The sequence below is a fragment of the Symphalangus syndactylus genome, chromosome 18, assembly GCF_028878055.3.
Source record: "Symphalangus syndactylus isolate Jambi chromosome 18, NHGRI_mSymSyn1-v2.1_pri, whole genome shotgun sequence".
NCBI classification, from domain to species: Eukaryota; Metazoa; Chordata; class Mammalia; order Primates; family Hylobatidae; genus Symphalangus; species Symphalangus syndactylus.
Genome location: NC_072440.2, coordinates 13,766,823 through 13,780,215, shown reverse-complemented (window position 1 = coordinate 13,780,215; position 13,393 = coordinate 13,766,823). Strand labels below are relative to the sequence as shown.

Here is a 13,393-nt window from a genome sequence, read left to right as displayed (position 1 = left end):
GAGGGCTCCAGAAAGCGATGGAGGCCCGCAGGGATCATGGGATGGGACTCCAGGGGATGCTCACTAGGGCTCTTCTCCGTTGCTGCTGACACCCAGCAAGCTGCTCGTTGGGTGGGGTGGCTTCCTCCCAGGCCCAGCTCCGGGCACCTGCAGGCTTCACACTCTAAAGCTGCAAAGGCTGCTTGGGGGAGCAGGACATTAGTGTCTTCTGCACACAGCCTCAGACCCAGCCTCATGGCAGCCCCAGCACCTCAGCTGCCACCTGCTCCAGCCTGGGGATGGAGGAAGTGTCGATGGCCCTGTGCCAAGTCTCACCTGCCACTCTACCACTGAGACTATGGGATGGCCGCTGGAAAGGCCAACCACTCCACCCGCTGCTTGCACAGAGAACCTGTGAGCACCGCTTCTCTGCCCAGGCAGGGACCCTCCCCAGCATCCCCGGCCCTCACTTCTGCATCTGCTTGTATGCCTCCGGGGCTGGGGAACTTGCTGCCTCTCTGCTAACAGCGGAGCTGACCCAAGCGTCAGGACCCACACTCAGAGGACGAGAACGCCCTGGGTGAGGGGCAGGGATGGGGGAGGGGCCCCAGGCAGGCTGAGTGGGAAGACAAGGAAAGGGGGAGGGAGCGCACCTGTACCCACCCCCACCCTGCCGGCCAGCCTGAGGTGAGGCCCCCAGCCCCGCGCCAGGGACGGAGGACAAACGGTGGTTTTGTCCTTGGCCAGCGGGCGGCCCGCACCACACAATGACCCTTTCATCAGGCTGAAGGAGCCCTGGGCCGGGGTTTCATCTGACAAGGGAGGGCGCCCGGCCTCCTGTCCCTTTGGGAGGGGAGCTGAGCCCCATCTGAGCCGGACCCAAGGCTGTGTAGGGCGGCAGCCTTAGGAGCCTGTACCGCCTCTCCATCTGTCCGGGATGACGGGGAGCAGTGTGAGCCGTGAGGGCTTGGGCTCCCACTGCATGTGGGTCCTAGCTCCGGGGGCTCCGCACCCTGGCCCTGGGCCGATGACCTAGACACCCACAACCAAGCCCTCTACCTCATCCAACACTGCCATGACACACCCAGGGTCTGTCAGGGTCCTCTGAGAACACAGCCTTGGTCCACACCCAAGCAGGGGCCCTGGGCTCCCCACAGGCACCCACCTGCCCTGCCAGGGTGACTCAAGGCTCCGGGAACGTGGTGGGTGGGAGGAGAAGGGGTGGCAGTGTGACTTGCTCGGCCATTGCCCACTGTGTCCGCAGAGGAGCCCAGGGAAGTGTGTGAATGAGGGAACAATAATGTGCCGTTGCGCCTCAAAAATCACCAAATTCATGATCATCACTTCGCCTCCCATCAGCACCTCCAACTGCTGGCTGGAGCCTGAGGCCCTGGGAGACCCCGATTCCAGTCCCCGTGGGACTGCATAGGGGGAACTTCCCTTCAGGGGCAGCGCTGGCACTGGGTGAGGAGTTGGAACTGGGAGGGCTGAACCCCTGGGATCCAAGGTGACCTTGGGAAACAGCCTCTTCTCTGGATCCTGGCATCCCATCGGCCCACCTCAGCAAGATGCTCTGAGGCTCCCTGGAGGGGAATCCCTGGTGAATGTGTTTGACAGTATTGTTCCCTCTTCTAGGGGTCTCTTTCATGTGCCTGTTTAGTCTGGCCAACTCCTATCCATCCTTCAAAACCCTGTCTGAGAGTCATCTCCTCTGGGAAGCTCTCTGAGATGCCCTAGGGGGTCCATCACTCCTTCCTGAATGAACACAGCCACTGGGCCTCCCTCTGTGCTGCCTGTGGCCAACCTCCCTGTTCCTGATAGCTGAGAATGGCCTGTCTCCCACACACCGACCGCACCAGGCATCGAGCTAGAGCTTCCCACAGCCACCCGGTGAGGTTTGTGCGCCCATGATCTGCACCGGAGAGGGAAGAGCTGGGCCTAGGGACACAGCCAGGCAGTGAGGGCCCCGTGGAGTCAGGATAAGGACCCAGATCTGAGTCACTATCATGCCCCTTGGCCTCACGGGAAACCATGTTAGAAAATGGCGCGTTATCCTACAGGCCTCAGTGCACAACCGAGGAGCCCAGTGCCACCCCAGGACCTCCTGTCCTCCCTCTGCACACAGACAGTCCAGGATGCACATTCTCCCCTTTAGCCAATGGCTGATGGGTCTCGTCCACATGGTGATGAGTTCTGGGGAGTTTCCTGTGATTAGAGAGGCTCCACTTGTCCACCTCCAGTGGGGGGTCCCCAGCTGAGATCTCATCAGATTTCCCAGCTTGAACCACACATGCACACCCTCTATGGAACGTTCTACACTTTCAAGTCCCAACTACACGTGGCCTGGTCTGAGCCTTGGGGGAGGGATCACCATCCCAAAGGACCCATGAGGAGACTGAGGCCCAGAGAGGCTCAAGCACCTGCTCAGGGCACACAGCAGAGCCCCTCCCAGACTTGGATCCACACAGACCCTCCAGGCTGGGAGGTGTCCCTCCCTCAAGGGCAACCTGAACATGCCTGAGCCACGGGGCGCATCCTGTCCCCACACAGGCCATGGTGCCATGGGAGTGGGCCTGGTTCATCTCCTCCCCCTCGAGGGTCATGGCCACAGCACTTCTGGGACTGTGGCTGGCACCGCTGACAAAGCCACAGCGGTGGAGCCAGGAAGAGGCCTGGCCTGGCAGGGCAGTGGTAAGCGCCCCCCCCACCCTGCCACAGCCAGGTGGTCGGTGAGTAACCGCCCCGTCACCCATGACTCACTTGGCTCCCCAGAGCGGGCGGTCACCATGAGAGGCTCCTACCGGAAGACCTGGGGGGTTCGTCAGAGCCAACCCCCACATCTGGGAGAGGAAGGCTGAGACCGGAAGAGACCTGCCTGGGATAGAAGCTCAGCCTGGTCCTGGTCAAGGCCTCAGCCAGGCCCCCATTCCAGCTGACCGAGCACCACAAGCCTTCCTCTTGGCCTGCGGTCCCCTACCTGCCCTCCCTTGAGCCCTTACTGACCCCCGCTGGCCCTGGGATCTCCTGCACTGACAGCAGAGCTCTGCACAGAGAAGGCGAGGGCTGGCCAGAGCCGCCTAGCATGGCTGCAAGTCAGCATGTAGCAGGGGCGCAGGGCGCTTCCAGGCCAACACACCCGTCCAACCTGATCAGTGGCAGGGGCCCAGGCATGCGTCTGGGATTCGGTGTGCACAGACCACAGCCCAGGACAGGGAGCTAGGGGAGCAGTCCAGATGAAATGGGGAGGATCAGCTGTCGGCCAGTGTCTGGGATCCCAGCAATGGGATCTGGAAAGTTCCTGAAAGTTCTCTGGAACAGAATGAAGCCTCCACCCAGCGACCCTCCTAGCCCAGGCATCCTCAGATCCAAAGGCCAACGCCATCGAGTGTGCCTGCAGTGCTGAGGGTGGGCTGACACTCACCCCCACCTCTCACAGCTCTCCAAGCACTTGCTGCTGGCTGCCTCCCCCAAGTGCAGCCATTGGGTCGGAGACACCGGAACCAAAGTCTTCTCACTTTGCATGCTTTCATTCAAATGGAATTGCGCAGGCCCTACTCCCACCTATGGTCAGCCTTGCGCCCACCAAACAAACGGGGCAAGGGAAATCTGAGACCCGCCCCCCTCGCTCCGGGAACGTGTCTGGGTTGGTCTGTGCTTGGGGAAGGCTGGCATCAGCGTTTTCCTCCCTGTGGGGCAGGAGCTGCTGAGGGCAAGTCAGGGATGCAGTCTGCCTTCCTGTCCCCCACGACCCAGGCCGGACCCCAGCACTGGCCCAGGGATGTCTGGAAAAGCTGTTTCCTTAGGAGAATTTCTGCCAACACAGCTGGCGGTGCACACTCCAGGAGCAAGCCTGGCGGGTGTAGTCACTGCAGGCCTGGATGAGGGGCCAGCCCTGAGGTAAACCTGGGGTCTGCAGAGGTACACTGGGCACCACCTTGCCCCAGAGGCCCCTCACTGCTGCCTTGGCATCAACTCCCACCAGGCTTCTGGGGCCCCTGCGCACCTCCCTCTCTCCGACCCTTACCCCAACCCCCTCTTCCCTCGCCCCCACCTCCGCAGGACTCCTGGTCTCCCACCCCGGACACCTCTCCATGAACACGGAACCTCAGCCAGTCCGCTCCAAAACTGATTTCCCAAGCACCGGAGCTGCCAATTCTCTCTAGCAAGGCCTAAGGCTGAAATGCCCGGACTCTGGGGAGGGGGAGGCTTCCTGGCCTCCAACCGCCAGACGCTGAAATTCCAAGGTCCCCTGGTTGATCCAGTTCCTGGGAAGGACACCAGAAGCAGGACCCAGGGACCCTAGCACTTTATTAGCCTGGGTCCCCACTGCTCAGGCGGTCCCCACCCGCATGCGCCCTGCTACCCCGCCCCCCTCAGGCGATGTCTCCGCAGCCGGGGCTGCCCGCCGGGCCTGGAGCGCTCTCTGTGCCCGGACCTTGTAATTATGTCCCACAGCCCGGGAAACCGCGGGCCTCGCAGCATCTGGCTGCGGTTGCGAACTTTTGTTTCAAGATGCGCGACTATTTATAGAAGGAAAACTGGTAGGATAGTAATTTCCTAGGAGCAAGAGGAGAAATTGGCTGCGTCTTTATTAAATGGGGGTGGGGGCGCGGCGATGTATTAGGACTGCGACTGCATGGGGGGAGGGGGTGGCGCAGGGAGCGGGAAGGCAGCGGCTGCCCCCTCTGGCCGCGTCAGGCGACCCCGGACGTGGCCCGCGTGTAAAGGAGGGGGAGGGGGAAGGGAAGAGGAGGGGAGGGAGAGCAGGCTCTGAGGTTTAATCAGTAGCATCCAGCTTAAATTCCCCCAAACGGCGGTTCCATAAATCAAACTTCTTTTTAAGTCAGAGGCCAGAGCATATGCGTCCCATTAGGAATCCGGCGAAGCCACCACTGCGCGCCCCCTGGGCTCACTGGGCTGGACTCGGCCCTGCCTGGAGCTTCTCAGAGCCCCATGGGCTCTGCCCTTCCGGACGCACACACGCGCGCCCACGCTCCGTGCTCTCCCTCGGCTGAGACACCTGGGCGAACGCGGCCGCCAGCGCGCAACGCGCGTCCTCCTCGCCCCCAGGTGAGGACTCCGCAGGGGCAGGGATCAGGCCACCCAGCGCGGCAGGAAGGCGTGAGAAGCCGCAGCGACTTCGGGGTACAGTCCGGGCGCTGTCCGGTGAAGCGCGGTGTGCACGTGCGTGCCAGTGTTTGCACGAGGGAGCGGGTGTGTGCGTGCGGCTCTCCCAAGTGTGGCATGGTCTTGCGCGCCGCGTAGGTTAATATGGGGAGGGGTCCCCCGCTGGTCCAGGACTCTGCTGGGACGCGCAGGGAATCTCGGCGCCGCTCGCTTGCCCGCGGGCCCTCGCGTTAGGCGTGCACAGCCTGCTCTACTCCGGCAGTCGAGCCGCTCTCGGGCCATCCTTTCTTTGACCCCAGAGCCAGGACTTCTCACTGCCGTAGCTGCCCGCCAAGTGCTCCACCTCGGCAGCTTAGGCTGGCGAGGCGACCTAAAGTCCCCCGGCTCCCGCGTGCGACGGTCACCCGGTGCCCCGCCCAGGGGCCTCGCTGCCGCGTTCCCTGCCCGCCCGGTTCCAGCGCTGGGGGCCCGGGGGGAGCCCACCCGCCCACCCCGCACGCCGCCCGCCGCCCGCGGCACTCACAGGTAGCTGCCGCTGGACAGGAGGAGAAAGATCTGCGGGCAATAGACGGAGACGAGCGCGCTGCGCGGCGACAGTAGGAGCATGGTGGGCCGGCGCGCCTGGCGGGGCTGAGCAGGCTTCGCGGGCCGGGCGCCTGGGCCAGCCGAGGCCGGGGTCCCCGCAGAGCTCCCCGATGCAGGGCGGCGGCGCTGGGCGCTAGGGTCCGGGTCTCGTGGGCCCGGGCATAGTTGTCGCCCGCGCCCCGCCGCTAGGGCCGCGCATGGCGCTGGGTCTGGGGCAGCGGCGGCAGCTGGGGCTGGAGCGCGGGGCGGGGACCCGGCTGGGGGCAGCGGACGCGCCTTGGCTGCGGTCTGGACCTCCGTCCGTCTGTCGGTGCGAACCGGCTCTGTCGCTCGCTCTGGCTCACTTCTCCAAGTCTCCCGAGGCGCGCAGCTGCCATTGGACGGGCCGCCCCTACATCCGCCTCCTCCCCCGGCGGGTTTTTTTAAAGGGGAGGCTGACCGGAGCGTGCGGTGGGAGCCGCCTCCAGGGCTTGCCCAAGTTGCCTTGGCTGGGACACCCGTACCCCCACAAAGCTCTGGCCTGGCTCCGGAAGGTGCACGTGGGGGCGGCTCCGCGGGGGAACTGCGCGGAGGCGTGTGCTCCTCTTGGGGGCTGTGCTCGGCAACGTATGCGCGTGTGTGCATGCATGTGCCTACATGTGCCTGTGTGTGCCTGCGGGAGCGTGGGCAGTCTGTGAGGACAGGTGTGTGTGCACAGATGCACTGAGTGTCCTGAGCCTCTGCCCCCGTGTTCCCTGGATTTAGTGAGGCTGGCTGTGGGTCGCACACAGGCACTACCGTGGCTAACCAGGCCCAGCCTTGTGCTGGTGCTGAGCCTGCACGACCCTGTCTTGCTCAGTCCAAAAAGGGCCCTGGGTGACAAACTGTGACTCCCTGAAGCCATCAGGTTTTCAAATTGCCCCAAATCCCAGGTGCATCTGTTCTTAGGGCCCTGACCCCTAAGGGGATTGTGAGGGCTGAGTTCTGGGTCCAGCTGGCACTGGAGTCCTCCAGGGGTTGTACATGTGAGTGGCGCCAGGCTTTGGGGCACTTGTGTATGATGGCTGCACTTGCCCAGGTGGCCCCCCTGTGTAATTAAACACAGGCAGCATGCAGGGGAGTGATCACGTAATATCCCATCCATGCATACAACCTCTGATCCTTGGTCAGAACTTTATGACCCTGAAAATCCCAACTCCTGGGATGCAGACGCCCTGGAATACACCATCTGGAGGAGTCCCCAGGGTGTCAGCCTCAGTGACATCATTGTCGTTAACAATAAGAAAGATTCTCCTGGTATCTACAGGTGTTCATTGGGACACGTATCTCCACCACCCACAGGGCAAAGGCCCTCAGGACTAACACGGGCAGCATGCAGTGAAGGCGGTGTTGTGACCCCATTTTTTGGATGAAGAAAGGGAGGCTGAGAGGTTAAAGGGCTCACTCAAGGCCACAGGCTAGGAGTGACAGGAGGACAGAACAGACAGCCCATTGGCCCCAGACTCCCCAACCTTCTCCTTAATGCAATGGGCTTCCAGGTCATTTAACCCCTGAGGACACACCTGGGTCCAGCTTCCCCCTTCTACGGCTGCACGTAGCCAAGATGGCTTGCGAAGAAAGCAGGGCCCTTCTCTCCAGTCCTGGCGGGCAGGGGCTGAGCCTCGAGGGAGGGATTGGCTCTCCTTCCCTTAGCAGATCCCAGGGTAGATCTCTGGCTTTCCTGTTTGCCATTCCACAGGGTCACATTTTCGGAGGTCACATTTTGGAAATCCAGGAGGTGGGTGGGGAGTGTGTGTTTTAGATTGGCACACCGGGGGAGGAGTTTCCTCTCCAGGGGTCCTGGGTGGGGCCTGAGGGCAGAGCCATGGGCACACAGAAGGAAGCTCAGCCACTGCTTCGCTCTTACCCCCTCCCAGAGGGAGGCTGACACAGGTGCCCAGGGCTCAGGCTGGGCTACACGGAGGCCCGGTGGGGTCTTGCTCACTCAGACCTCTCTCAGACACTGGCCACCATCCTGTTCAGGATGGCCAGAGCTGCAATCCCTGTTTACAGAAGGGACCAGGAGGCTTGGGAAGGGCACACAGACCTCAAGCCCTGGAAGCAGCCCCAGGAGCGGGGCTGGGGTGGACCCTCAGCTCCTTCTGCTGTCTACGGGGGTTCCTAGAGCTCTTCCCACCCGCTCACTCGTGGGAGGAAGGGCTCCTTTCCGATGACTGATGCAGAAGAATGGACTCTAGGAACAGCAGCCCGCAGTGGGTGGGTGGGGGGGGGCCACAGCCAACTGCAGCCCCAGCTCTGTCACTGAATTCTGAGGACGGTGACTTAGGTCCTGTGCCCAGTTTCCTAATCCTTGAATCCAGGAGAGTAAAAGCGCCTAACTCTAGGGGTGCCAGGAGTGGGAAGGCCTCAGCGCTGAGAATCAGGCTGCAGGGACAAAGCCTCATTAAGGGTTGCCATCACTTTGAGGGGCCCAGCGGGAGTCACTGCAGGACTGCTGAAGATGCAGGAAAAGAGCAGCCTGCCCACTCCACCCCCAGCCCAGCAGGCTCAATGCCCCGCACCCCTCACCTCCATAAACAAACACCCAGGGACACAGCCTACCCACAGACCTATGATAAACGGGGCTACCGGCAGCCGCAGGCACGTCCGCCCAGACCTGCAGGGCTCAGGCTAGGACGGGGGCTTCCAGTCCTGCCTCTGAAGCCACTGGCTTTGTCTCTGCAGGCCTTGGGCCTCAGTTTCTCCACCTGTAAAATGGCGGGGTAGAGGTGGGATGGAGCGTGATGGAGAGATGATTCCCAGCGTCTGCTTCCACCTCTCCGCCTGGGAAGCCGCGTCTCCCACCAGTGGTAGGTACCTGGACCTGCCCCTCCCGCGGGTCTGTTCACCGCCTTGCCCGTGGCCTGGACCGGGCTTGCCTCGGGGCAGCCGGCGGCACACAGTAGGCGCGCAGGGCACGGCGGGGCGCGGGTCCCCGCAGGTGCGAGGAGCGCGGGGCCAGCAGCGGGCGGTGGGCGCCCCAGGCGAGGTGCACCGCACCCCCTCTCCGTCACGCCGTTTCTCCACCCCCACTTCGAGCGAGGCCGAGACAGATTCTGTCTAAAGGAGATCGCGGCTCAACAGGTAAGGACTCGGCTGGGTTCAGGAATGTGGAAATACGACTCGGAGCAGCTACCGCAGAGAGCAGCTAGCGCGGCTCGCCGGGCGCCCGCCCGCCCGCCGGGCCGCGCCAGGGGGAGCGCGGCGAGAGGGGGCCGGGCCCAGGGCCCAGGGCCCCGGGCGGGCGGGGCGCGGGCCCCGGACCGAGCCCGAGGCGGCCCGGCCGGCCCCACGGCCCATCCCGAGCCAGCCGGACGAGTTGTCAAGGTAATTTCAACACGTCTGGGTGATGGATAGAGACGAAGGGCCGCGGCGGGTGCCCCGGCCTGCGCGCTCGCGGCCGGGTGCGCGCCCCCCGCCCTCCCGGGCCTCCGCAGGCGTCGGACGCCCCCCGACCCCGCCCCGGCGCACCCTCCAGGCGGCGAGCGCTCGGCCCGGGCTCGGCGCCCAGCGCAGCCCGGGGGAGGGAAGGCGCGTCCCATCCCCGGGGCCTGGAGCCCAAACAGGTGAAAGTACGCGCCGGGCACGCTCGCCGCTACCCGCGAGCCCGGCCGGACCGCCCGCGCGCCCCGCTCTCTCTCCTCTCGCGCTGGGCTCGGCGCCCCTCGGAAGCTCAGGGGGTTGGGCTGTGTCTTTGCTGGCGTGGGGCGAGGGTCTGACACACGGGCCAGCCCCGGAGCCCAGAGAGCTGCCGTGGCCCCCCTCCAGTCCCCATGTCCCCACGGGGACGCCCTGGAGGCAGCTCCTTCGTGCTGTCTTGGCCCCTGGCTGCTGCCCCCGCCTGGGATACTCACCCGAGCTTCACGTACAGGACGCCAAAGCAGAGAAACACGTAGAAAATCCACTTGCGAAAGTTTCTGTGCATGATCCAGGGAGGGGGGCTGCGCCATAGACAGCGGCGGCCGGAGGGGACGCGCGGGCCCGGCAGGGCCGGGCAGGGGCCAGGGGGCTGCGGGCAGACGGCGCTCAGCCTGCGCTGCGGCTCGGGCGGCCGGCGACGCGCAGGCACTCGGCGCGCGCTGCCACCATGGTGAGCCCGGGATGCCGCCGCCGCCGCCGCGTGAGCCCGGGGAATTGACCCAGGCTAGGGGCCGCGACCTCGAAGCCCGGTTGAGCGACGGTGGGCCCCTGCAAGCGCTGGCCGGGGGCCCGGGCGCGGCTGGCGGGCGGGTGCAGCCTGCACTAGGCGCAGCCGCCTGAGGCCGTGCGCGCCTCGCCGAGCGCCGCGGCGGCCAATGTGTCCGCACTTGTCGGCCTCCCCAGGTGACTCGCGGCCCCGGCAAGCGAGCCGCGAGCGAGCGAGCGCGCCCCAGGTAGGAGGATCCGCCTCCCGCCCGCCCTCCTCGCTCGCCGCGCGCTCTCTCCCTCGCTCCCTGGCTCTCCCCTCCCTTTTCTCCTCCCTCCCCCGTGACACACAAACGCATCTACCCCCCGGCCCCCCCTCCCCAGGCCAGCTCCCTTCCGATTGCCCTCCGGGGACTGGGCGAGGGAAGAGGGTTTGGGTGACGGGTGGTGGGGGTGGGGGGAGGGTGCGGCTCGGAAGAGACACCTGCGCTCCTCCGCGCACGCGGGGGTAGGGGCGGGGGTACAGGTGGGGGCGGGAAACTACTGGTACAGGTCGCGGTGGACACTTGGCTTCCAGTTTCCAGTGGGGGAGGGAGAGACCACCCACTCCCATTGCATCTCTGAGTGCACTTCCCTGACCCCCAAAAATTATCCGCATGGGGTACTCTGGGGCCATCCTTTTAATCCAGGCATCGCTGCCACTCCAGTAAACCTCAATGGGAGATTCCCACAACCCCAGGTCCCAGCACTGGTGCCACCTGCGCTAGCCCAGCTTTGGGACCTGAAAGATGACAGACGGGCTAACCTGGCCACATGCAGGGAGATGGCGTGCGTGACCTCCTGCAGAACCCATTGGCCAAGCGCCGTGATGGAGGTCTGTGGAAGGAGGTTGAGGGGCTTCCCCGGCACTGGGGGAGGCTCCTGGTCCCCGGAGTCCCTGCCCCTGCGCCATGGTTTTCGTGGCCTCCTCTGCGGCGCCCAGCTGTGTTCAGTTTCCCTGAGGAGAGCCCGAAGTCAGATTGACTCGTGCCGCGCACACCCAAAGCCCATATAGCCTGATTCAGCCCCGGGCAAACGAGCGCCAGAGTCCCGCAGACCCTGCTGCGCCAAGCCTGGTCTGTCCTCAGGGGGCAGGACCCAGACCACAGCCAGATTGCTGTCCAGGCCAGGCTTCCTGCCTGCTCTGTGCTTTCTCAGCCCTGGATGGCTCCCGGTGCTGCAGGCGGACGGCACAGGGAAGAGCTCAGTCCCCGAGGACCAGCAGGGAGTGCGGCCACCAAGGCGAGAGTCTGTGTATGCATCGGCTGCCCTCTCCCACCTGGCCAAGCCTGGGTAGGGACCTCGAGCCCAGAGCCTGCCTCCCCTGCCCCCCGCAGTCCCACCAGACCCCCTGCCCCTGATCCCTTCTTAATCCCTCCAAATCCCTGAACCTTTGCCACGACCCCGGTGCAGGTCATTCCTGGGCCCCTCGATCTGAGGCCCCTGGTGCCGCCGAGCCCCGTGCGCCGGTGGGGAGGGTTCCCAGATAAAAGGGACGTTGGCGATCAGCACAGACAGGGGAACCGGGGCACAGAAAGAAGTGAAATGGCAATAGCAGCTCCACCCCTGGGTGGCCCCTGCTCCCCAGAGCCCCACTCTAGGGCAGCCACCCCCATTTCACGGCCTGGAAGCTGGACGCGGTGAGCAGCAGGGTCTGGCCTGGCCCTCGCAGCCAGTGGCGGGTGCGGGCGCCGCTCGGGCGCGGGCGGATGCTGCCACCCGGCGGCGGCACTGAGGGCGCTGGGACTCAGGCGCGCTGGGGCTGGAGGTGGCGAGCGGCGGAGCCACGCCGGGCCCCGGGGCCATAAGGCAGGAACCCCATCCCCTCCCGGAGCCCGGGACCCCGTCCCCACTGCCGCCAGCCTCAGTCTCGGCGCCCTTTAATGGGGCGGATCGCCAGGAGCTGTCGGGCTGTGGCAGAGCTGGAACCACAAGGACTGCACCGGCAGCGTCCCTGCTGCGGGTCTGGGCGCTTGACCCCCGATCCAGCCGCGCCAACCTCCACCCGATCTTCTTCCGGCCCGAGGTGGGGTCGGCTCTGGGACCGGCCGGGCGGGGTTCATCCGGGAGAGGAGGGGGTTACGGTCGGTGGGCGGGATGCCCGGGTTCGTTAGCAGCCTCGGCTGCGTCTCAGTGCCTCGGTTTCCCCGGGAGAGCGGGAGGCGGAGCCGCGCCTCGGAGCGCAGAAGGACCGCGGCGTGGTGCTGCCCCCTGTCGGCCGCGGGGAGAGGAGGCGCGCGGAGAAGGGCGGGGCTAAGCGGGGTCCCAGCCGCTTGCAACCCAGCGAGTCGCTCCCACCGCGGGGTCTGGTTTCTCCGTCGTGGTCTCCGAGGGTCTTTGAATGGCTCCAAGGCTGGGGAAATGTGGGGTGGGAGGAGCTCACAGCCCGCGCGCACACAGCATACGTACACCACACACAAACACCACATACAAACACAACACACCACACACACACACCACACACACACAACACACACCACACCACACACACCCCACACACACAACACACATACCACACACAACACACATACCACACACACACCACACACACCACACACACACCACACACACACCACACACACACCACACACCACACACACACACCACACACACACCACACACACACCCCACACACACCACACACCACACACCACACACACACACCACACACACACCACACACCACACACACCCCACACACACCCCACACACCACACCACACACCACACACACCCCACACACCCCACGCACCCCACACACCACACACACCACACACACACCACACACACCACACACACACCACACCACACACACAACACACACGACACAAAACACACATACACCACACACAACACACTCCATACAAAAACGCACCACACACCACACACAACACACACACGCACACACATCATACAGACACACCACACATAACACAAGCACAACACAACACGCACATGCACACACAACACACCATACACAACACACAAACATACAACACACAAACACACACAACACAGAAACACACAGAACACACACAACCACACAACACATAAACATACACCATACAAACACCACACGCCAAACACAACACATGCAACACACACAACACACAACACACAACACAAACACACAATACACAGATCACACACCACACAACACACACAACACCACATGCAACACACACAACACACATAACACATACAACCCAGAAACATACACCACACAACACACACCACACAAACACCACACATACCACACACAGCACACACCAGAAATCACACAAACACAACACTCGACATACCACACAAATGCAACACACAACACAACACACCACACACTACACACACAGCACACAAACACAGCACACACAACACACAAACACAACCCACAACACACAGCCACCATATAGCACACACACAACATATACAAAACACAATACACACCCAACACAGAACACAACACACATACACCACACGCAAACACAACACACAACAGACACATGCAATGCAATACACACAACA

General features: G+C 63.8%; 1 protein-coding gene across 2 annotated transcripts in view; it reads right to left on the bottom strand.

Moving 5' to 3' along the window:
• The window catches only part of WNT7B (Wnt family member 7B), a 53,686-nt gene extending 43,573 nt beyond the window's left edge, over positions 1–10,113 (bottom strand). Inside the window, exon 1 of one of the 2 annotated variants that reach the window (XM_055253887.2) lies at positions 9,564–10,113. In XM_055253887.2, the coding sequence (XP_055109862.1) occupies positions 9,564–9,634 (71 nt within the window). In that variant the 5' untranslated portion in view covers positions 9,635–10,113. Of the gene's footprint in view, positions 1–5,629; positions 6,166–9,563 lie in introns of those variants that run through there. The other variant, XM_055253885.2, reaches the window with a different exon arrangement.
• Between the last annotated feature and the right edge of the window lie 3,280 nt (positions 10,114–13,393).